General features: G+C 39.5%; 1 protein-coding gene across 1 annotated transcript; it reads left to right on the top strand.

Moving 5' to 3' along the window:
- Positions 1-1,141: 1,141 nt before the first annotated feature.
- LOC100347118 (vomeronasal type-2 receptor 116-like) lies at positions 1,142-24,261 on the top strand. Its single transcript, XM_070067753.1, has 7 exons — positions 1,142-1,244; positions 10,306-10,372; positions 12,040-12,331; positions 13,557-14,363; positions 17,405-17,632; positions 18,825-18,948; positions 23,348-24,261. The coding sequence occupies exons 1-7, from the start codon at positions 1,142-1,144 to the stop codon at positions 24,259-24,261; spliced, it is 2,535 nt and encodes an 844-aa protein (XP_069923854.1).
- The last annotated feature ends 117 nt before the right edge of the window (positions 24,262-24,378 follow it).

The following is a 24,378-nucleotide window of genomic DNA, read 5'->3' as shown; positions in this document are numbered from 1 at the left end:
TCTAATGATATGAAAGGTGAGAAGTTCCTTGAGGATATTGAAACCGAGATGATAAACAAAGGTGACTGAATGGCCAATATAATAAAGCTCCCAGACACTAAGTCAAAGTATGAAGAAATGGAAATATCCTCCTCAGCAGGGCTTTGAATTTCATCAGCAAATGTGCATATTCTATATGGTGATGTATGGAGCCTCCATATCATGGAATTTCTAAGTGAATTCTATTTAACCCTGGGGAAGGTGTGGATCATGGCTGCAAGGTGGGATATTGTGAAGGAGACACACAGCATGCTGCACTCTTTCCATGGAGGCTTCTCATTTTCACACCACAAGGAAGAAATCCCTGGCCTCAACCACTTTGTCAAGACGGTGGACCCTTCCCACTACCCAGAAGATTTCTTCCTCAGTCAACTATGGCTTCATGCTTTTCACTGCTTACCACATGGGTCACTTTGTGGAACAATTGGAGTCTGCCCACCAAATGCTTCCTTTGAGTTTTTCCCAGGACACACTGACATGCTGACCACATCTGACTCCAGCTATTTCATCTACAATGCTGTGTATGCAGTGGCCATGCCCTCCATAAGATGCTTTCAGAGCAACTAGAAAAGGGATCTCCAGGAGATGCAGCTCAACCTAGGATTCTTCCATGGCAGGTAACATCTCCCAGAAGAGGACATGCGTTGAACATCTGTTTGCATCCTCAGTTATTTTTATTGCAGTACCACGTGACCATGTTTTCATGTTGAAATTAGCATGATCAGGTACAATGGAAAGTGGATTCTTTCACAACACACTGGGCATAGATATATCTGTAATTGTTATCTGTGTGAGGAGGATTTGATATGGAACATTTTAAAATACACTTCTTGCTATGGGACATGATAAAAGCATTTTAAAATGCTATATATGCTAAGAATTGCACATAAATCTACAGATAAATGAGTTTTGTTCATTTGAACACACTCATAACCAACACCCAAATTAAGAACATAGCATTATGAAAAAATATTTCTTGGAGGTGCTCAAAGATGGTGGAAGAGGTAGGGAGCGCACTGACAGTCCGGGAAAAGATAGTTTAATAAAAGTGGAGATATTGTAGTTTCAGGGAAGAGTTAGGGGAAAAAACTGCAAAGGAAACATGTCTGGAACCAGTGGGACACGGTGGACCTATGTGGAGGGCATAGGCGCCCATGGCTCGGGTACCCAGCCGCCTAGTCTATGCACCAGCACTGGAAAGGAAGGTAAGGCAAAACCTCAGTAGCCTGGGACACTGGTGGGAAAGCAGCAGGAAGAGCCTAGAGGGTACGAGGCTTGAAGCCCCTTGGGGGAAAGTTCACCAGGCTAACTAGAGAGGGAAAAAAGGGGGAGACCAGTATGGACACGATTCTCTCTCTCCAATAACTTTACAAAGGTGAGCAAAACAAATAGCAGGTGCCATTTTGGACATATGTAACAGCTGCCCAACTTCAGGGCTGCAACCACCCTCAGCCAAACAAAAAACCTGACTCTGGTGGGGAGAAATAACAGGAGGTTACAATCTAGTGAATGTGTGGAGCTTATGAACTGAGGGTGTGTGAAGGAACTCATGGAGTGCCTGAGATGTGAGTACTCAGTGGGAGATGCACAAACTCGGTAACCTTGGCAAACCAGTGGGAGATTGCAGGGGAATCTGAGCTTACACTGAGGACTGCACAGATCCTTTGTGTGGTTCTTGGGACAAAGCAGATGATTATTATACCAGCTGGGGCCAGTGCTCAGACACTGACTGCCTTCAAGGAGAATAGTTCAGCTGTGTGGAATTACTTCACTTCTGAATAAAAAGTGAGAGAGAGAGAGAGAGAGAGAGAGAGGAAGAAAGAAAGAAAGAAAGAAAGAAAGAAAGAAAGAAAGAAAGAAAGAAAGAAAGAAAGAAAGATTTACCACACCAAAAATGGGTGTGTCAACTTTGATACACCCTTAACCCTGAAGAACTGAACAGAGCTCTTTGGCCACACCCATCACAGGCCTCCAAAGATCCACCAAAAGTAGACAGTCTGCTTAATCTAGAGTCAAAGTATAACGAGAAAAGCCACCACAGCAAGGAAAAAAATGAAGAAACCAAATAATATCTCCACAATGCCAAGCAACAAACACAGAAACTGAGGAAACAAGAACAATGAAGACATTATGATGCCCCCAAATGAACATGACACTCCAATTCAAGATTATGAAGATGATGAGATAGAAGGGATGCAAGATATGGGTTTCAAAAAATTTATCATAAAAACATTTAGAAATTCTCAAAAACAAATGCTTGAGCTACATAAATCCTTACTGGACAGGATAGAAAATCTCTCTCAAGTGGGTGGGAGGGAAGTTATGGGGGGGGAAGCTATTGTAATCCATAGCTGTACTTTGGAAATTTATTTTCATTAAATAAAATATAAATACAAAAATTTAAAAAAAAAAAACACAGTAAAAAAATGAAACCTTAAGGAGAAATCAAAATGAAAGGAGAAGAATCTAGTAGAACAAGAAATGGTGATATTGAAGAGAAAACAAAATGAAATGAGGAATACAATTGATCAAATGACAAACACATTTGAGAGCCTTAAAAACAGAGTCAGTGAAGTAGAAAAAGAATATCAGACTTAGAAGACGGAGCACAGGGAAGTATACAGTCAAACCGAAGAAAAGGAGAGGAAATTAGAAATCTAAAAAATATTCTTGGGAATCTACAGATTAGAACTTAAAAACCCAACATTCGGGTTCTAGGAGTTCATGAAGGCATAGAGAGAGAAAAAGGATTAGAAGGCCTTTTTAGTGAGATACTAACAGAAAACATACATGGTATGAAGAGGGCCAGAGACATCCAAGTACAGGAAGCTCATAGAATCTCCAATAAACTCACCGAAAGAGATCCTCACCATGACACATTGGCATCAAACTCACCACAATGAAACATAAAGAAAAAATTCTAAAATGTGCAAGAGAGAAATGTCAGATTACTCTCAGAGGATCTCCAATTAGACTCACAGCAGACTTCTTATCAGAAACCCTACAGAATAGAAGGGAATGGCCAGATACAACCAACGTATTAAGAGAAAAAAAAAATGCCAGCCCAGAATATTATATCCTGCTAAGCTCTCATTTGTGAATGAAGGTGAAATCAAGACCTTTCATAGCAAACAAATTGAAAGAATATGTCACCACTCGTCCAGCCCTGCAAAAGATGCTTAAAGATGTATTACACACAGAAACACAGCCATCAGTATGAAAGAAGGTCAAGGAAGAACACATCCCAGGAAAAGATCACAGGAAGTTCAAAGCATATATTAGAAATATCTTTGGGAAAATGGAAGGGCAAACTTACTATTTTTTAAAACTTTTATTTAGTAAATATAAATTTCCAATATACAGTTTGTGGATTACAATGGCTCCCCCCCATACCTTTGCTCCCACTTGCACCCCTCCCATCTCCCGCTCCCTATCCATTCCATTCAAATCAAGATTCATTTTCAATTATCTTTATATACAGATCGATTTAGTATATATTAAGTAAAGATTTTATCAGTTTGCACCCACACAGAACATAAAGTGAAAATACTCTTTCAGTACAGTTATAGCATTAATTCACAGTGGAAAACACATTAAGGATGGAGATCCCACATGAGGAGGAATTACACAGTGACTCCGGTTGTTGACTTAACAATTTGACACTCTTGTTTATGGCGTCAGTAATCTCCCTAGGATCTAGTCAAGAGTTGCCAAGGCTATGGAAGCCTTTTGAGTTCGCCAACTTCGATCTTATTTAGACAAGGTCATAGTCAAAGTGGAAGTTTTCTCCTCCCTTCAGAGAAAGGTGCCTCCTTCTTTGATGGCACTGTTTTTTTCCAATGGGATCCCACTTGCAGAGATCTTTCATTTAGGTTTTTTTTTTTTTTTTTTTTTTTTTTTTTTTGCCAGAGTGTCTTGCCTTTCCATGCCTGTAATACTCTCATGGGATCTTCAGCCAGATCTGAATGCCTTAAGGGTTGATTCTGAGGCTAGAGTGCTGTTTAGGACATCTGCCATTCTATGAGTCTGCTGTGTAACCCACTTCTCATGTTGGATCATTCTCTTCCTTTATTATTCTATCAGTTAGTATTCGCAGACACTAGTCTCGTTTGTGTGATCCCTTTGACTCTTAGACCTATCAGTGTGATCAATTGTGAACTGAAATTGATCACTTGGACTAGTGAGATGGACTCAGTACATGCAATCTTGATGGGATTGTAATGGAATCCCCTGGTAAGTTTCTAACTCTACCATTTGGGGCAAGTCCGATTGAGCATATCCCAGATTGTACATCTCCTCCCTCTCTTATTCCTACTCTTATATTTAACAGGGATCACTTTTCAGTTAAATTTCAATACCTAAGACTAAATGTGTGCTAATTATAGAGTTCAACCACTAGTGTTAACTAGAACAAAAAAAATACTAAAATGGATAAAGTATTACATTGTACATCAACAGTCAGGACAAGGGCTGATCAAGTCACTGTTTCTCATAGTGCCCCTTTCACTTCAACAGGTTTCCTTGTTGGTGCTCAGTTAGCTGTCACCAATCAGGGAGAACATATGATATTTGTCCCTCTGGGATGGCTTATTTCACTCAGCATGATGTTTTCCAGATTCCTACATTTTGTTGCAAATGACTGGGTTTCATTGTATAGTATGCTGTATAGTATTTGGTAGAGAACATATCCCATAATTTCTTTATCCAGTCTACTGTTGACGGGCATTTGGGTTGGTTCCACATCTATTGTGAAGTGAGCTGCAATAAACATTAATGTGCAGACAGCTTTTTTGTTTGCCAATTTCATTTCCTTTCAGTAAATTCCAAGGAGTATGATGGCTGGGTTGAATGGTAGGGTTATATTCAGCTTTCTGAGGAATCTCCAGACTGACTTCCATAGTGGTTTAACCAGTTTGCATTCCCACCAACAGTGGGTTAGTGTCCCTTTTTCTCCACATCCTAAGTAGCATCTGTTCTTGGTAGATTTCTGTATGTGAGCCATTCTAACTGGAGTGAGGTGAAACCTCATTGTGGTTTTCATTTGCATTTCCCCCATTGCTAGTGATCTTGGACATTTTTTCATGTGCCTGTTAGCCATTTAAATTTCCTCTTTTGAAAAATGTCTACTGATGTCCTTGAACCATCTCTCAAGTGGGTTGTTTGTTTTGTTGTTGTGGAGTTTCTTGATTTCTTTGTAGATTCTTTTTATTCATCCGTTATCTATAGCATAGTTTGCAAATATTTTTTCCCATTCTGTCGGTTGCCTCTTCACTTCCCTGTTTCTTTTGAAGTACAGGAACTTCTCAATTTGATGCAATTCCAATAGTTAATATTGGCTTTCATTGCCTGGGCCTCCTGGTTTTTTTCCAAGAAGTATTTCCCTGTGCCTATATCTTGCAGAGTTTCTCCAATGCTCTCTAATAATTTGATGGTGTCGGGTCATAGATTTAGGTCTTTAATCCATGTTGAGTGGAATTTTCTGTAAGGTGAAAGGTAGGGGTCTTGCTTCATGCTTCTGCACGTGGAAATCCAGTTTTCCCAGAACCATTTATTGAATAGACTGTCCTTACTACAGGGATTGGTTTTAGATCCTTGATCAAATATAAGTTGGCTGTAGTTGTTTGGATTGATTTCCGGTGTTTCTATTCTGTTCCATTGGTCTATCCATCTGTTTCTGTACCAGTACCATGCTGTTTTGATTACAACTGCCCTGTAGTATGTCCTGAAATCTGGTATTGTGATGCCTCCGGCTTTGTTTTTGTTGTACAAGATTGCTTTAGCTATTGAAGGTCTCCTGTGGCTACATATTAATTTCAGCATCATTTTTTCTAGATCTGTGAAGAATGTCTTTGGTATCTTGATTGGTATCGCATTGAATCTGTAAATTGCTTTTGGGAGAATGGACATTTTGATAATATTGATTCTTCCAATCCATGAGCATGGAAGATTTTTCCATTTTTTGGAATCTTCTTCTATTTCTTTCTTTAAGATTCCGTAATTCTCATCATAGAGATCTTTAACGTCCTTGGTTATGTTTATTCCAAGGTATTTGATTGTTTTTGTAGCTATTGTGAATGGGATTGATCTTAGCAGTTCTTTCTCAGCTGTGGCATTGCCTGTGTATACAAAGGCTGTTGATTTTTGCACATTGCTTTTATATCCTGCTACTTTGCCCAACTCTTCTATGAGTGCCAATAGTCTCTTAATAGAGTTCTTTGGGTCCCCTAATAATGAATCATATCATCTGCAAAGAGGAATAGTTTGAGTTCTTCCTTCCCAATTTTTATCCCTTTCATTTCTTTTTCTTGCCTGATGGCTCTGGCTAAAATTTCCATAACTATATTGAATAGCAGTGGTGAGAGTGGGCATCTCTCTCTGGTACCAAATCTCAGCTTCCAACTTTACCCCATTCAATAGGATGCTGGCCATGGGTTTTTATAAATTGCTTTGATTGCATTGAGGAATGTTCCTTCCATATCCAGTTTGCTTAGAGTTTTCATCATGAAAGGGTGTTGTATTTTTTTTGAATGCTTTCTCTGCCTTTATTGAGATATTCACATGTTTTTTTCTTCTGCAGTCTGTTAATGTGGTGTATTGATTGATTTGCAAATATTGAACCATCCCTGCATACCAGGGATAAATACCACCTGGTCTGGGTGGATGATCTTTCTGATGTGTTGTTGCATTCTATTGGCAAGAATTTTATTGAGGATTTTTGCATCTAGGTTCATCAGGGATATTGGTCTGTAATTCTCCTTCAATGCTGCATCATTTTCTGGCTTAGGAATTAAGGTGATGCTGGCTTCATAGAAAGAATTTGGGAGGATCCCCTCTTTTTCGATTGTTCTGTAGTTTGAGGAGAATTGGAGTTAGTTCTTCTTTAAATGTCTGGTAGAATTCAGCAGTGAATCCATCTGGTCCTGGGCTTTGTTTAGATGGGAGGGCCCTTATTATTGTATCAATTTCTGTCTCAGTTATGGGTCTGTTTAGGTTTTCTAAGTCTTCCTGGTTCAATTAAGGTAGGTGCATGTGTCCAGAAATTTCAAAGCATAGAGCCTCTGGGTATCTTGCCTATTTTCATTCCTTCTGTGAGCAAAAGTCATTCTCCTTAAAGCAATGTGCATGTGAAATGTCATCTTCTCTATGTCCAGAATGACAGAGTGCAGCATGGGGATGGCCTCATCCACAACCATGCCCCACGTTGCTGCCATGATCCACACCTTCCCCACATGAAGAAGCATTTTTCTACAATGTATACACTGACAAGACTCTACATCACTGTGTAGCATGTGCACATTTGCAGAAGAAACTCTTATGCTCCTCTTGAAAGCAATATCACTAGATACTGAGGATGCCTTTTCTTCCTGAATTATAGCTGGATTTCTCTGGATTTTACTACTATATTATCTGAACCCAAACTTATATTTATTAACTCATGGGACAAAAAGATTAAATTAGTTGAAGAGATTGAAGTCTAGGAAAAAGGCAAATAACCATATGTAAGAAAAATCTCAGAGAGTTTATTTCACCACCTAATTCATTTTTTTTAACTTTTAGTAAGAGTTCTTGAAATAGTCTGTGTTCTTATTTACAGTTAGTAACTTGGAATAATTTACAGTGAATTTGTCAAAGGGTCTCAAAGATGTATGCCTAATATGCCTTATATTAGGCATCATAAGCCCAGAAGATAAGGTTTAGCTCAGAATATGAATAGTTACAATATCGTGTGGAGATTTGGAAGCTTTCTTTTTGGTCACACACTGATCCTTAATTTCAAAGGAAAATCACAGTCTCATAAAGTAGTCCAAGGGTAGAGATAGAACATAACATAAGCAGTATGTATACATAGGTTTAAATTTATAGAATGTGCACATTTTTGTAACTTTGAGCCTACCAGATAACACAAGGTGTCTTTAAGGAGAACTTGTGAATTCTGAAAAGTCTATGGATCAATTTGTATTTGTTGAACCAAAATTGAGCTTGGATTTCATTTGTTGAACTTACATAGAATTTTAAATAAACCTACCACTTTTTGTTTGACCTACACAAAATCATAGTGACCTGTCCACCCATGTTTTGCTTATGTTATTGAAGAACTAGGTTTAGCTTCCACACAGTTGTAGCCGAATCTTTGGGATGAGTTCCAAAGTGCCCATACCCTAGCCAACCTTGAACTACATCATACACCTATCTTGAGTGTGTTAAGAAAATTCTCAATTTGGTGGAAGGGTTCATAGAAAAAAATTTCTCATCATTTGAACCTATGACATGCTGTCCACAAAAACTAATTTCTACCAAAAAGAAGCACTGGGGATAGGGATGTTGAGGAAAAAATAAGGACTGCTGAGTACACATGCACCTCCCACCTCTCATTTGAGTGCTCTCTCTCTTTCCAATTATGCCTATTGTACAGCTTCAGCAACTTCCAAGGAAAAGCCCACTTACAAACAGTGCTGGGGTTGAAAAATTTCCCAATCATCAAGTCACCATATAGCACACCCCAATATCCATAGTGTGTGGACTTTCCTCTGGGTCTTGGGTTGTTGGCTCAAATTGGAGTTTCCCTACAAGAGTGCACATGACCAAGGCTTGGTCATCCATGCAGACAGATAGAAAGGCCTACTGCATTCAAGGAGGTGTCGTTCCATGAGTAGAATTCGAAAAAGAGGGAGGTGAGAATAGATGACGTGTGAAATTTTAAATATGCATTCAATTCTTATTTCACATGTATGCGTTAAATATGATGTTCCTCACACAAGTCATCAGCAAATGTCTTTCAAATGTGCAACTTTCTATCAGCAGTGGAGAGAATATTAAGAACAAAGCTAATTATGTGTTATAAGCAAATTAAGAAGAAACAAGCACACACACACACACGCATGCACACACACAGATGCTATATATATTCCTGTATACATTCTGAAAGGCTTAATTATATATGGTGAGCATCTTTACTGTATTTTGATATACTACAAAGACAATTAGATTACACAAGATGATGTAAAAGGGTAAGTGCATGGATGAACTACTGCCCTTCTCTGGATGTACATACTATTTCCAATTTATGAAGCCTATTTCTCCATTAGAGTACTACAGGACTGGGAGAGATGTTAGGCACAGCCATGAAGAGACTTCCTGGAGGTACACATAGGGTCATCAGTGGTGAAGGTGACCTTTCACCTTTTTTTTTTTTGATAGGCAGAGTGGACAGTAAGAAAGAGAGAGAGAGAGACAGAGACAGAGAGAAAGGTCTTCCTTTGCCGTTGGTTCACCCTCCAATGGCCACCGCAGCCAGCACACCGCACTGATCCGAAGGCAGGAGCCAGGTGCTCCTCCTGGTCTCCCATGGGGTGCAGGGCACAAGCACTTGGGCCATCCTCAACTGCACTCCCAGGCCATAGCAGAGAGCTGGACTGGAAGAGGGGCTACCAGGACAGAATCCGGCACCCCAACCAGGACTAGAACCCAGTGTACCGGCACCGCAAGGTGGAGGATTAGCCTAGTGAGCTTCGGCACCGGCCTCTTTTACCTTCTTGATAAAGGATTTTGTGACATGATGAAACTGAATTTTTTTATTTCCCAAACTAATTATTTCTACAATTGCCAAATCCCTCAAAACAGTTAACTGACCTAACAACTCTTGGCCCCTGTGCACGCAGATTTACAGAGCTCTATCCTGGCAATGCCCTAGGGAGGAATGAGAGTCCAAAGCATGTTTTTCCAAAACTGTTTTTCCTCCTAATGGAGAGTGGCAGGTGCTTGGCCTCAGGGCGGGATGATGCCCTGAGTTCCCGGATGGGACAGAAATGAAGCAATGGAAATATATAGAAGCCAGAGCTGATCTGATCACAGGGACATTAAGGCAAGGCCTCAGCCCTGTGACTCCCTTTGAAATGTCTTCCTTGTGATTCTAGCTGTGTCCCTGTGTGACTCAGTAAACTAGCACACACTGTCCACTGATTGAGAACATACAGCTATACTGGGATCAGCTGTGCCCTACACAGAGCTCTATTCTCCCTGCAGGGAGCTGAGATAGCAGATATAATCCAGGCCGTTTTCACCTAATATCAACAGGGATTTGGGCCTTTAACTTTATGGTGGGTTGACTTGACATGCTATTTTCTATGATGTTTCTCAACCTACTCCTGAATTTTTCAAACAGTTCACAGGAGATACCTCCCAGGAACTGTTATAATTCCATGAGACCAAGTGTCTACAGAGATGGAGACCTGGTACTGGGTGGGTTTTTCCCCCTTTACTTTCTAGAACCAGAATCAGACATGATCCTGTTATCTTTTTTATCCAGGCCAAAGGATAAAATGGAGATAGATTGGTAAGTGCCACATTGAGTTATGTGTCAACTGTGGTTCAGACTGTGAGAGTGTGCTTGTTTCTGTGAGTGGTTAATTGCACTTGAGAATTTTCCAAAAAAGAACATATACAGAAGTTTCAGGATTGCAGATCAATGAAGGCTGGAGTTTTTTCCCTTCTTTCACCATTCACAACCTTCCCTTTCCATTTTCTGCTTGCTCTCCACTCCTGCACAGAGTGTGAGATGGACATTTTGTATGTACTTTATTGATCTTACTTCCTGATCAGCCTCCAAGAGTCCTGAAATGAATGTGCAGGTCAGAACTTAAGAGCTGGCAACCTTGTACTCAGGGATAGAAGAAGTAAATTTGTCAGCTTGCAGCTGACAGCAAGTACTGTAAGTAACCCAGCAGTGAATAAAATTGCACAAGATGATGATAATTGCAATTATGCAAAATGATTAAAAGCAAGAAACATTTCAATTGAATGCTCTGAATTTCCATTCAAGTAAGTAAAACTTAGTATTGAACAGTCTTCAGTAGCATATTTTTTGATAGGTCTACTTAATGTATAAGAAATAAACATTGTTTCTGAGGTAAACATTTTGAATCAACCTTTTACTATAAGGAACAAAATTTAACTATTTTTATGGAAAAATAAACTTTCAAATTATGTATGTAAGTATAATACAAAATTGTGTGAAATTTGAGAAAAAATGTACTAACCTTGAATCAAACACTGCATTTTAGAAAATGCATAAACATATGTCATGAATTGAACGCATATTGAAATGACAATCTGTTAAGCTCAGCATTTAAACACATGAATCAATGCACCTAAACAACAGATGATTGCATAAATTTATTAAATCCCACATAATCTATTGACAAGTATGTGTTTGCTTGACATTCAAATTATGGATGAATTGTAAAAATAAGAAAGAAAATTCCAAGAAGAGAAGCAAAGATATCCATTGTGTGAAAACAAAACATCCACACTCTTGGACAGGTAACATTTGAGAGCCATTACTAAATCCCAAGAACTCATAATTTTGCTTAAGCTTTATAGAAACATGCAGAGAATGTTCAGGAATAAAAAGTGAAATGTTAAAAGACATTTCAGTGCATAAGGAAAACAATGAATAAAAATAAAGTGAACCTCGTAAATCTTCTGAGAATTTGACCTTCTGAATAAAATGCTCATTTTCAAGGCAAATATATTTGAACAAAATTGCTTCTGTGAGTGTTGGTATATTAAGAGGGAAATTACAGAAAAGACTCATGAAAATGGCCTTGGTGAATAGATTAGAGGTGCTCCCAAATGCTAATATACCTGACAAGTCAGATGGTGTTAAACTATTTTAGAAGTTGCTGAAAATAGAGATGTTTGCCTCTTGGGTACCATCCCTATGTAGAAGTGAAATCCCATGTTGAGGCACATCAAGGCTTTCCTGAAGGACTAGGGAAGGTGAGTGTGATCATCGGCACAGTTTGCTTCAGAGGAGTCCAAGGGCCATTCCATGATCTTCTAGAGCCCTTAGAATCTCACTTACACCTCCTCCATGTGCCAGAGCTGAGGCACCCCAGAGTGGCAGCCTGAGTCTGACCATTGCTGCCTCAGGGCATGGCTGTGTTGTTGCTCTGAATTCCATGGTCTCTCCCTTCTCCCTGATACTGCCCCTCTCTTTAGGTGGCTGTGGAAGAACTACCAATATGTGCTGGCCTTCCATTTTGCCATCCAGGAGATCAATAAGGAGCCTCAGCTCCTCCCCAACCTGACCCTGGGTTTCCAGCTCTACAATTCTGTTACCAGTGGTCACTTCACCCTGAGGAGCACTCTGCACTGGCTGACTGGAAAGCATCATCTCATCCCTAACTACACCTGCCAAACACAAGGCAAGACAGTTGCCATCATTGCTGGAACCACATCAGCATTTTCGGCTGAAATTGGAATGATGTTGGAGCTGTACAAAACCCCACAGGTAAATGGGTTGTGAATTCTGGTGAGAAATATTTCCATCTGCCACCAGATCAGCCACATCTGAAGCAAGGGTCATTGGAAGCCACGTGACATATACCACTGTTAGTTGAAAGAGATCTCCAGAGATCTCTTTTGGCTGTGAGAAAGGGAAGGAGCAGTGGAAGCTGAGAGCCTCCACCCAGATCCAGCTTGGGCCAATGTATCCATCCCCACCTGCTGGGAATGTTGATTGTTGACTACTCACAGGAAATACCCATAGCACAGACATGTCCTATGATGACTCCATGTTAGACATGGGTATATAAGTCATCGGCCTGTACTTTCATTTGGAGCACATGAGGAACATGAGAGTCCCAATGATCATCAAAGAGTGTTTGATGCTGAGTTGCATTTAGGTGAGATTTTACCCTCTCCCTATCCCAATCCTGACTTCATCACATTCAGCAGATTCATTCACAGGGCTCCCAGATCACTTTCCATGTCAGCACAGTGATTTAATCTTAGAGTGTGGTTGATAGACTGAGAAACAAAGAGAGGAAGACAGTGTACACACATTCACTAGTTGAGTCATCAAATACCCACTATGGTGCTGGTGCTGACGCTCTGTGGTGAGAATGAGGGACTAGCACTCAATTGAAATCTCATAAGAAAGTCTCAGGAACCAATTAAAGAATTCGATCAAGCTTCCTCCAAGGGTCTGAATTCACGGTTTCAGGATTCTGAAAGAGACCCACTTCAAACAGGTAGCAATCTGCACAGATTAATATCAAGCTAGACTGGAATAGCATAGGAAGATTCTGGTCTGAAAAGCAACTTCACCAAAACTCAGAGGTGGTAGGTGAATGTATCCTTCAAGGCAATATAGGTTATGCTGTGAAAACATATGTAATTCAAACTATGAAGTGATTAACAGAGTAAGGGGTTGTTTGTCTCAGAGGTAACATTTAACATCAGTTGCAGTGTGGGCTGCTCTCCACATGTGAAATGGGGTGAGAAGTGGGGAAGTCCAATGTCCTGGTCCAAAATCCATGTACTCTTCTTCCCTTGGATGAATAGGAAGATATATGGGTGTCTTACACATTTTCTTTCATGCTATGAATGAGGATATGTATTTCTCCTCCTGAAAGCAATAGGCATTGAAGCATGGGTTTCTCTGAGCCCAGTTGATAGAAATTGACCTTCTTTACCCACAAAAGTCAGATCATGATTGTTTTCTTTCCATTCAGATCACATATGGTCCCTTTGATCCCATGCTAAGTGAGAGAGACAAGTTTCCATCGCTCTATCAGATGGCCACAAGTGACAGCTCTCTGGCCTGCGGAATGCTCTCATTGCTGCTCCATTTTGGCTGGATTTGGGTGGCAATCTTTGTATCTAATGATCTGAAAGGAGAGCAGTTCCTTCAGGATATTTTAGCCGAGATGGTAAAGAAAGGTGTCTGCTTGGCCTATGTATTAAAGCTCCCTGACACTAAGAAAAGGTATGAAAACACTCACATGTCTTTCTTAGCTGATCTTCACATTTCATCAGCAAATGTGCATATTCTGTATGGTGATGCGAGGAGTCTCTATACCATGGAATTTCTAAGCAAATACTATTTAACCCTGGGGAAAGTGTGGATCATGGCTGCAAAGTGGGAGATTGTTGTGCATGAGACACATCATATACTGCACTCTTTCCATGGAGGCTTCTCATTTTCACATCACAAGGGGGAAATCCCTGGCCTCAACCACTTTGTCAAGACAGTGGACCCTTCCCACTACCCAGAAGATTTCTTCCTCAGTCAACTATGGCTTCATGCTCTTCACTGCTTACCTCCTGGGTCACACTGCAGAACAATTGGAGTCTGCCCACCAAATGCTTCCTTTGAGTTTTTCCCAGGACACATTGACATGCTGACCATATCTGACTCCAGCTATTTCATCTACAATGCTGTGTATGCAGTGGCCCATGCCCTCCATAAGATGCTTTCAGAGCAAATAGAAAAGGGATCTCTAGGAGATGCAGCTCAACCTAGGATTCTTCCATGGCAGGTAAACATCTCCCAGAACAGGACATGCACTGAACACCTGTTGGCATCCTCAGGTGTTTATTGTAGTTCCACATAACCAGGTTTTCATTTTGAAAAAACTAGCATGATCACGCATGTTGGAAAGTGGGCTCTTTAACATTTCACTGGGCATGGATACATCTGTAATAGTTATCTATGTGTGGAGGATTTGTTATCTACTATTGAACATTTCAGAAAACATTTTCTGCTATGGACATGTTGAAAATATTTAAAAACAGTATATATACTAAGAAATGCACATAAGTCTACAGATAAATGAGTTTTTGTTTTTGCATCACACTCATAATCAACACCCAAATTCAGCAAGCTTATAGTATTACTAGTATCGCTAAGGAGCTCTGTATCCCCAACTCAATTTTTTCAATATGTGAAGGAGGAGAATATTGTCATTAGCATGCTATGATTCAGTGAAGCAGTATTAATATTGCATAGTCAATGATCTGACATCCACACAATTTTATACTCTATGCATTAACTAGCACAAATAAGAGAAAACTTACTATTTTTTATGTCTGGCTTATATAATATAATGCAATGATCTCCAGTTTTAAATGTCAAATATTCATTCTTTCTCATGGCTGAGTAACATTCCACTATATATGCTTGTGTGTGCATATATATATATATATGTACATATATATTTGTATGTATATATATGTATATATGTCACATTTCCTTCATCCAGTCATCAGTTGATGGACATTTAGATGATTCCACATCTTAGCTAATGTGCGTTGAGCTGCTTTAAACATGGGAGTATGGGTGATTCCTTCATGTGCTGATTTCACATGAATACAAGCTGTCCTTGTAATGAGCTGTATTAATATAAATTTGTGAGCTGTCAAATATCTTAATACAGCTCATTACAAGGACATGAATATTTCCTTTGAATACATTCCCAGGTGTGGACAGCTGGACCATAAGTTACAACTAGTATTGGTTTTCTGAGGTTTCACTCTACTAACTTCCATTATGGTTGTACCAGCTTACAATCTTTCCCATCATCAACGTATTGGGGTACTTCTTTTCCATATCCTCACCAGACTTTGTTATTTTTCACATTTTGGATAATAGTCAAGCTATGTGGGGTGGAGTGAAATCTCACTGTAGTTTTTATTGGCACTTCAAATAAATTTAATGTCACAGTAGAAATACATATAATCTATATATAATATATAAAAATTATATATTAATATATTATATAATATATAGTATATTATATTATAAAATATATAATCTATATATGCATATATGGAAATGGACATCAGCATGTTTACTTGACTATGTAACTTCTGTGTTTATGTACAGTAATAGTTGACAGACAGATGTGATTTGGTAGCCTCATAATGAGAAAAGTAAGTATCTTGGCCAAGTATGTTTACAAAGATAAGATTATTGATATTTATGAAGTTCTTGTTTCAAGTTAGTGAAGATATGATGACAGTTGTTTAAAGAACTGGTCATCCCACAAAGGCATCAAGTGACTCCAAAAGTCAGGGCTAGTACACACTGTTCAGATCCTAACTACCATCAGGGTATTCTTAATTATCTTTTTGGTTATACAATATTTCCCCTATCATCTCAAAAGGTACCTTTATTCCCAAAAAAAAAGTCAAAGTGCAGAGAGTCAAATAAAAGTCATGCATATTTCTGTTAAACTCTATTGAGGTGAAAATGCTATACAAATAGACCTGTACATACACAGCATACACATTTTTATAAGTTTAACTACCAGGTGCAGCCAGGGATGTACAAGCAGATTTTGCAAAATGTTTTTTAAGAAAAATTATGCTTGGATTTCTAATTCATTTAACCAAAATCAACAGATATTTCATTCAGTTTTGTTAAACTTTAAAAAATTATTTGAAAATCAGAGTTACTGGGAGGGAGAGATAGAGAGAGAAAGAGAACAGATCTTGCATCTGCTGATTCACTCACCAATGGCTGTAAAGACCTGGAATAGGCCAAGCCAAGCCAGGATGCAGGAGCTTCAACCACGTCTCCCATATGAGTGCAGGGGCCCAAGCACTGGGACCCTCATCTGCTGCTTTCCCAGGCACATTAGCAGAAAACTGAATCAGCAGTAGAACAACTGGGATTTGAACCGGCATTCACAGGGATGCTGGGCACTGTGGACAGCAGCTTTACCTGCTGAACCACAAGGTCAACCTAATTTTTGTTAAATTAAAGAGAAATTTACTGATATAAAAGAACAGATTTCATGTATTCATTCATACAATTCTAAGAAGATAACCATCGTGTCTTCCTTTTCTTTCTCAATCTCCTCTAATTCCTTTCCTTTTTCTTTTTAACTTCAATTTACGTTAACTCACAGGTTTAATACTGCACTAATCATAATGTTCCACAAGTGAAATGTAGAAATACCACTGCTCCACAGGAATTTACACAAGGGTGATAAACAAAAATCAAATCCAGAGATGTCAGTTTCATTTTTATACATTGTGTTTTTTTCCAATCTATATTATGTAGTACCTATTACCAAAAAACTTATATGATATTTTCTTTATGGAATGGGTATATTTCACTATGCATAATGGTATCCAGCAAAAACCACTTTTTGCCAAAGAACAGATTTAATTCCTTTTTGGGGAATGAGTTAAACTTTTAAAAGTGCACATGAATGTACTACCCTGTGGAACCATCACAACAATCAAGATATTTCACATATAAAGCCATGTTGTTCTCATGTGGAAGAACTAAGATGAGCTTTCCTAAACCTCTAACCAATCATTCATGGTCAGCCACTCTGTGGGACACATTCTGTGATTTCTCTGTTTGGAATCTGATACTCCCCATCATTCTAATAGGGGAGAGGCAGAATTCCCCTTACTTGAACCCACAATATGGAGACCATTCAGGCAAAAGTAAAGCAAATACACTCTCTGATGTTAGAAGGAGGGAATAGAAGGATTTCTTAGTCGTGTGCACCTCCCACCTCCAATCTGAATGTTCTCCCTCTTTCCAATTGTGCCTCCCCTCCAGCTTCATCCACTTCTGAGGGAAATCCAATTTACCAACAGTGCTGGGGAGGATGTTTCCTTCCATGAAATGAGACACCGTGTGGCACACTATGATATCCACAACATTGTGAACTTTCCTGCTGGATTTCGGTTGCTGATTAAAATCGGGGAGTTTTCCTCTGAGAGTAAACATGATCAAAGCTTGGACCTCAATGAAGAAATGATAGAATGGCCTGTAGCATTCAAGGAGGTGTGGAATGTTGGATACATACAGAGGGTCTGAGGAGAGTCTGAGAGGATACAATGTGTGAAAGTTTAAATAACCATTCAGTTCTCATTTCACAACTTGGCTTCAAAAGATATGGTGGTGCTTACACATATAGGAGCCAGTGTATATTAAAAGTGCACGTTTGTGTTAGATATTGATGTTTTTACTCTGGGCATATTTATGCATCCCGAGTTTGAGTGACTAGAAAGAGCAATGTTAAGGAATAGAGATAGAGATCAATATGTAGACATAAAATTACTAAATGCATGTCTACACAAATTCCAAAATTTTATTTCAACTTTTTATTCATATAATGTGAAAAACTTCATGTATTAGATATATATCTATAAGCATAGTGATATTTTAATCTTTTGGTGAGAGTCGTAATTATGTTTGATGCAGTATGAACACAAGTAAATTATGAGTGGACTTATCCATCACCTATTTGTAGAAACCATTTCCATTATTTATATTTTCATTGCGCTTGCCAATCAGTTCAGTTTTTCTTTGGAGTAGAACCTCAAAACTGTGATCAAAAATTTTATCATCACTGAGCTGTGAAATACCCAATTTTTTGGGTGATTTTATAACTATTGTTTGTTATACTGCAAATGCATTGGTGTATTAGGAATTGATTCTCTCCCGGGGTCTAGAAGTCTAGAAGTAGATCAATGGGCAATCTACGTTTTAGAATATTTGCTCATCTTTTCTGTGTGGGCTTGTCTTTTCCTGAGTAGTTACTCAGAAGTGTACCTAGTCATTCTGATTTTTGGATATTATTTTTCTGGCATGTAAAATCTACTCAATTAAGGAAAGACACATGTCAAATAGTCTCAGGCATACACATTCTCAAAATAATTATCAAATAAAAAGCTGAACAGCAAAGATTTCAGAGGAAACACTTCAATAAAGAGAGAAATGTTCAGAAGCATGTATCTGGTGATGAATGAAATTTAAGCCATCAGGTACCCTCATATTATTTGTTACACAGATGAAAAACCTCTAACGAGCATCATAGAAACTCCAAATTGGGTGTCCAGGTAAAATCAAGGAGATACAGATAAAGATTGGGAAGGACACAGTGATGTCCTTGGGGGTGATGAGGTAAATAGTCATCCTATCACAGTGCCTAATGTTGTGCAAAGCAATCATCATCATTCTCTTTTCTCCACAGACTCCTCAGTCTTTGTGTAGCCAGAGGTGTGGTCCAGGATTCAGGAAAATACCACAGGAAGGAAGACCTGTCTGCTGCTATACTTGTGCTGTTTGTTCAGAAAGAGACATTTCCAATCATACAGGTAAAAACCCTAGAATTGACCTATGAGAATCCAGCCTCTGAACTATCTCTTGATAAAAAGGAAACCAAGAATATTTGCATTGGGATCAGAGTGCCCTATTGTTCTCCATGCACACCTTCACTCACTCTTTCCATATCCTTGTTGTATGCTCACTATCACCATCTCATTATGTATAAGCTGTTGTCTGACAGTGCTCATCCTTTCTAGCTCTTCTCTGACACTGGTTTCCTTCTTTCCCATCCAGTCCTGGAGGAGACTGTCTCAATCTGAGACCTAATGTCTAAACAAGAAATATAATATTTATATTTGTTAAGGCTCACTTTGGATCTAAAGGGCTTCAAATCAAAACTTTTCCATACACAACTGACGAGCAGGGTGCTACTTCACATGAATTGTGATGGGAATACTGTGTTATTTTCTGTGCTACATCTTTGACACTGTGCATGGTGTGCAGTACACATAACAAAAGCTACCACTTTGTCCTTTGGATGTATATAATAGAGTAAGAGAAAATCAATGTGAAATGTAGAGACACAAAATCCTAAAAATGATACAACTTGGTAACCCCAAAAACCATTGCAAAAGGTCAACTTTTAAGCAATGTTAAATATCACAGTCAATCATTTTGAGAAATGTAAAAATGTACTAAGTCTCATTGGTAAATAGTTCCACTGTTCAATGTAGAATAAATATCTTTTTTTAACTTTTATTTAATGAATATAAATTTCCAAAGTACGGCTTATGGATTACAATGGCTTCCCCCCCATAACGTCCCTCCCACCCGCAACCCTCCCCTTTCCCATTCCCTCTCCCCTTCCATTCACATGAGGATTCATTTTCGATTCGCTTTATATACAGAAGATCAGTTTAGCATACATTAAGTAAAGATTTCAGCAGTTTGCTCCCATACAGAAACATAAAGTGAAAAATAATAGATGATTTTTTAAATGATGATGAAATCAGATCAGACCTATTGTCATGTTTAATCCCAGTGAGAGTCAAGTTGGGAATTGATGATTTCTTTTGTTTATTTATTTTTTTACAGAAGATCAGTTTAGTATACATTAAGTAAAGATTTCAACAGTTTGCACCCCCATAGAAACACAAAGTGAAATATACTGCTTGAGTACTCATTATAGCATTAAGCCTCAATGTACAGCACATTAAGGACAGAGATCCTACATGAGGAGTAAGTGCACAGTGACTCCTGTTGTTGACTTTACAAATTGACACTCCTGTTTATGGCATCAGTAATCTCCCTATGCACCAGTCATGAGTTTTCAAGGCTATGAGCCCCTTGAGTTCTCCGACTCTTATCTTGTTTAGACAAGGTCATAGTCAAAGTGGAGGTTCTCTCCTCCATTCAGAGAAAGGTACCTCCATCTTTGAAGACCTGTTCTTTCCACTGGGATCTCACTCACAGAGATCTTTCATTTAGTGTTTTTTTTTTCTTTTTTTTTTTTTTTTTTGGCAGAGTGTCTTGGCTTTCCATGCCTGAAATACTCTCATGGGCTTTTCAGCCAGATTGGAATGCCTTTAGGGCTGATTCTGAGGCCAGAGTGTTGTTTAGGACATCTGCCATTCTATGAGTCTGCTGAGTATCTCGCTTCCCATGTTGGATCACTCTCCCCTTTATTCTATCGGTTAGTATTAGCAGGTACTAGACTTGTTTATGTGCTCCCTTTGACTCTTAGTCCTTTCATTATGATCAATTGTGACCTGAAATTGATCACTTGGACTAGTGAGATGGCATTGGTACATGCCACCTTGATGGGATTAAATTGGATTCCACTGGTATGTTTCTAACTCTACCATTTGGGGCAAGTCAGCTTGAGCATGTCCCAAATTGTGCATCTCTTCCCTCTCTTATTCCCACTCTTATGTTTAACAGGGATCACATTTCAGTTAAATTTTAACACTTAAGAATAACTGTGTATTAATTACAGAATTAACCCAGTCATATTAAGTAGAACAGACAGAAAAAACTACTAAGGGGGATAATGTATTAAGTTGTTCATTAACAGTCAGAGCTATGCTGATCAAGTCAATATCTTTATAATAAATTGAATTCTTTCAAAAGGTTGTTTAAATTCCCATAATCTTAGTTCTAGAAATATTTTATTTCAGTATCTTCAAATAAGGTCTATATAGTTCCCTTTATGAAGAAGATAACAAAAATGACTTCAAGTTTTGTGAGAATATTCAACATGCATTAAGTTAAAGAAAGAAAACTAAAGTATCATGCATTGACTCATTGTACAATGTACACTTGCCTATGTGTGTCCAGTGCATCTCTGATACGGGTGCCAGAAGCACCTAGAGATTCTATCAAAAGTAAAGGATGCACATTGAAAAGAATTGTAAGAGAAAATTCTTCAAATATTTACAGATGCTTATATTCTTTCACTCTGTCCTTTTTTTTACCAAATATGTTTATTTCTTTGAATGTGAGTTACAGAGAGAGGGAGAGCCTAATAGAGAGAGAGAGAAGTGAAAGAGAAGACCTTCCATCTGGTAGTTTCACTCCCCAGATAGCTGCAATGGCCTGAACTTGGCCTGGCCAAAGCCAGAAACCAGGAACTACTTCCAGGCATTGCAGAGGCCCACCTATTTGGCCTTCCTATAATGGTTTCTCAGGGACATTGGCATGGAGTTGGTTTGGAAGAGGAGCAGCCAGGACACGAACTGGTGCCTGTATGGGATGCCATCATCCCAGGCTGTGGCTTTTCCTCCTACATCACAACTTCAGTCCCTGAAGCTTGTATTCTTGCATGAACACCAAGGATAAAAACTGAGTAGGACTCTTACTGCAAGTGTAGCCCTACTGATAGCATTTTCTTGATTTTTCAGAAAAGATTTATTTATTTTATTTGAAAATCAGAGATTCAGAGAACAGGAGAGAGAGAGAGTGAGAGCAAGAGTGAGTGAGAGAGAGAGAGAGAGAATTGCTCATACCCCAGATGAAAACAATGGCCTGGGCTGGGCCAGGCAGAAGTCATGAACCAGGAGCTTCATTTGAGTTTCCCACATGGATTTGGGGGCCCCAAATACTTGGACCACCTTCTGCTGCTTTCTGTAGGTTATTCACAGGAAGCTGGGTTGGAAATTTATGAACTGGAGCACAAAACAATGTCCATATGGGATGCTAGCATTGCAGGTAATGGCTTTACCTACTATGCCAAACACTGACCCCACTAGTTTTGTTTATTTAATGGACATTTGTTTGAAAGAGATTTACCAGCTGACTGGTTCTTAATGACTTTGAAAATCATAGATTCAGAGATGGAGAGAGAGAGAGAGAGAGAGAGAGAGAGAGAGAGAGAGAGAGAGAAAATCTAATTGTTCACTACCCAGATGGAAAGAAAGAGTGTCCTGGGCTGGACCAGGCACAATCCAGGAACCAGGAGCTTCATTTGCATTTCCCACATGGGTGTGGGGTTCAAAGTACTTTGGCCATCTTCTGCTGTACTTTCTAGGCAATTAGCAGGGACCTGTATTGGGAAGTGATCAACTGGAACACAAAACAATGTCCATAAGAGATGCTGGCATTGTCGGTGGTGGCTTTGCCAGAATACTGGCCCTATTTTTGTTTGTTTGACATATGATTGAAAGAGAGACATATTCACCAACTGGCCTGTTCTTAATGACTTCTCTCATGCTGTAGCAGCAGAAGTGCATTATTTCAAGTGAGACAATGTGGTGTCCAATGTGGTGTTCACAGGAGGTAAAATGGTGAACACGTCATGCTTTCAGGTTAACAAGAGTGCCTAGTTGTTGTTCAGTAACATGATGAAAATACCACTTACTACCATATACCCTCATAAAGACAAACAGCTACAATTCTCTTCTATTCAACCGCAGTATCACAGCAGTTATATGGAAATACTGACAAGACGAGTCCATGTAGGAATTAGAGTAGAGAAAAATGTATGGCGGTCCCAGGAATGACACATGATTTATATTGGTCATCTCCATTTGAGGATAAGTGAGAAAAACCTTAACACTGATGACCCCAGAATAATATTCTAACCCATGTGAACAAAAGGCTTCTCCTGAGAAAGACACTGGGGACTGTAGAGAAGAGGGCTTGGAAGAATCCAAGCCCATATGAATTACAGGAAATTCACCATTTTATAGAAATTAAAACACTGAAAAAAAGTCTGAGTGACAGGATGAGACCACAGAGCCCCACGTGCAAAGGAGCTTCTTTGAACCAGTTTCTCCTATGGGAGTCAAGCATTGTCCCTGGGTCAGGAGTGCAGAAATATCCTTTAGTGTTTATTGGTATACATCAGAGCAGGATGGACTCAACATGATATTGAAGAAGGGACCCTTTTCCTGAACAGGGAAAAAGGAGCAAATTGTGAAATGGAAACGTGGATCTTGCTTTTCCCCACAGATGCAGAGCAGTGCATCCCATGTGCAGATCATGAGTACCCAAACCTGGAGAGAAACCACTGCCTCCCCAAGCTGGTGACCTTCTTAGGCTTTGAGGAATTTCTGGGGATGGCTCTGGCCTGCATGGCTCTGTGCTTCTCTGTCCTCACAGCTGCCGTCCTCTGGGTCTTTGTGAAGCACCGAAACACTCCCATCGTCAAGGCCAATAACAGGACCCTCAGCTACATCCTGCTCATCGCCCTCCTCCTGTGCTTCCTCTGCTCCTTACTCTTCCTTGGCCATCCCAACACAGCCACCTGCCTCCTCCAGCAAATAGCATTTGGCCTTGTGTTCACAGTGGCTGTTTCTACTGTGCTGGCCAAGACCATCACTGTGATTCTGGCCTTCAAAGCTCTGAGACCTGGAAGAACAATGAGGCGATTGCTGGTAATAGGAGCTTCTAACTTCATCATTCCCATCTGCTCCTTGATCCAACTGGCTCTCTGTGGCATCTGGTTGGGAATTTCTCCTCCATTTATTGAGTTAGATGCACATTCTGAGCCTGACCACATCATCCTGGTGTGCAATAAGGGCTCGGTCACTGCCTTCTACTGTGTCCTGGGCTACCTGGGTTCCTTGGCCCTGGCGAGCTTCACTGTGGCTTTCCTAGTCAGGAATCTGCCTGACACATTCAATGAAGCCAAGTTCCTGACATTCAGCATGCTGGTGTTCTGCAGTGTCTGGGTGACCTTTCTTCCTGTCTACCACAGAACCAAGGGGAAGGTCATGGTGGCCGTGGAGGTCTTCTCCATCTTGGCCTCCAGTGCAGGGCTCCTGGGCTGCATCTTTGCCCCCAAATGCTATGTTATTCTCATAAAACCTGATAAAAATTCTTTGAAAGCTTTAAAGAATCAGAGTAGTTTTAGAAGACCCTAAATTATTTTTCCCAAGATTTTCTTCACATTTCTACATTTGTAAGCAAAATCCAAAGTGAAGTAGCCTTTCAACTTTGTCAGATAAGCAAAACTAAAAGCCATTGTTGGTTAGGCATTT

This window comes from Oryctolagus cuniculus, unplaced genomic scaffold (genome assembly GCF_964237555.1).
Source record: "Oryctolagus cuniculus unplaced genomic scaffold, mOryCun1.1 SCAFFOLD_50, whole genome shotgun sequence".
Taxonomy (NCBI): domain Eukaryota; kingdom Metazoa; phylum Chordata; class Mammalia; order Lagomorpha; family Leporidae; genus Oryctolagus; species Oryctolagus cuniculus.
Note: the sequence above shows the minus strand (reverse complement) of the source record. Positions and strands in the feature narration are given on the sequence as shown.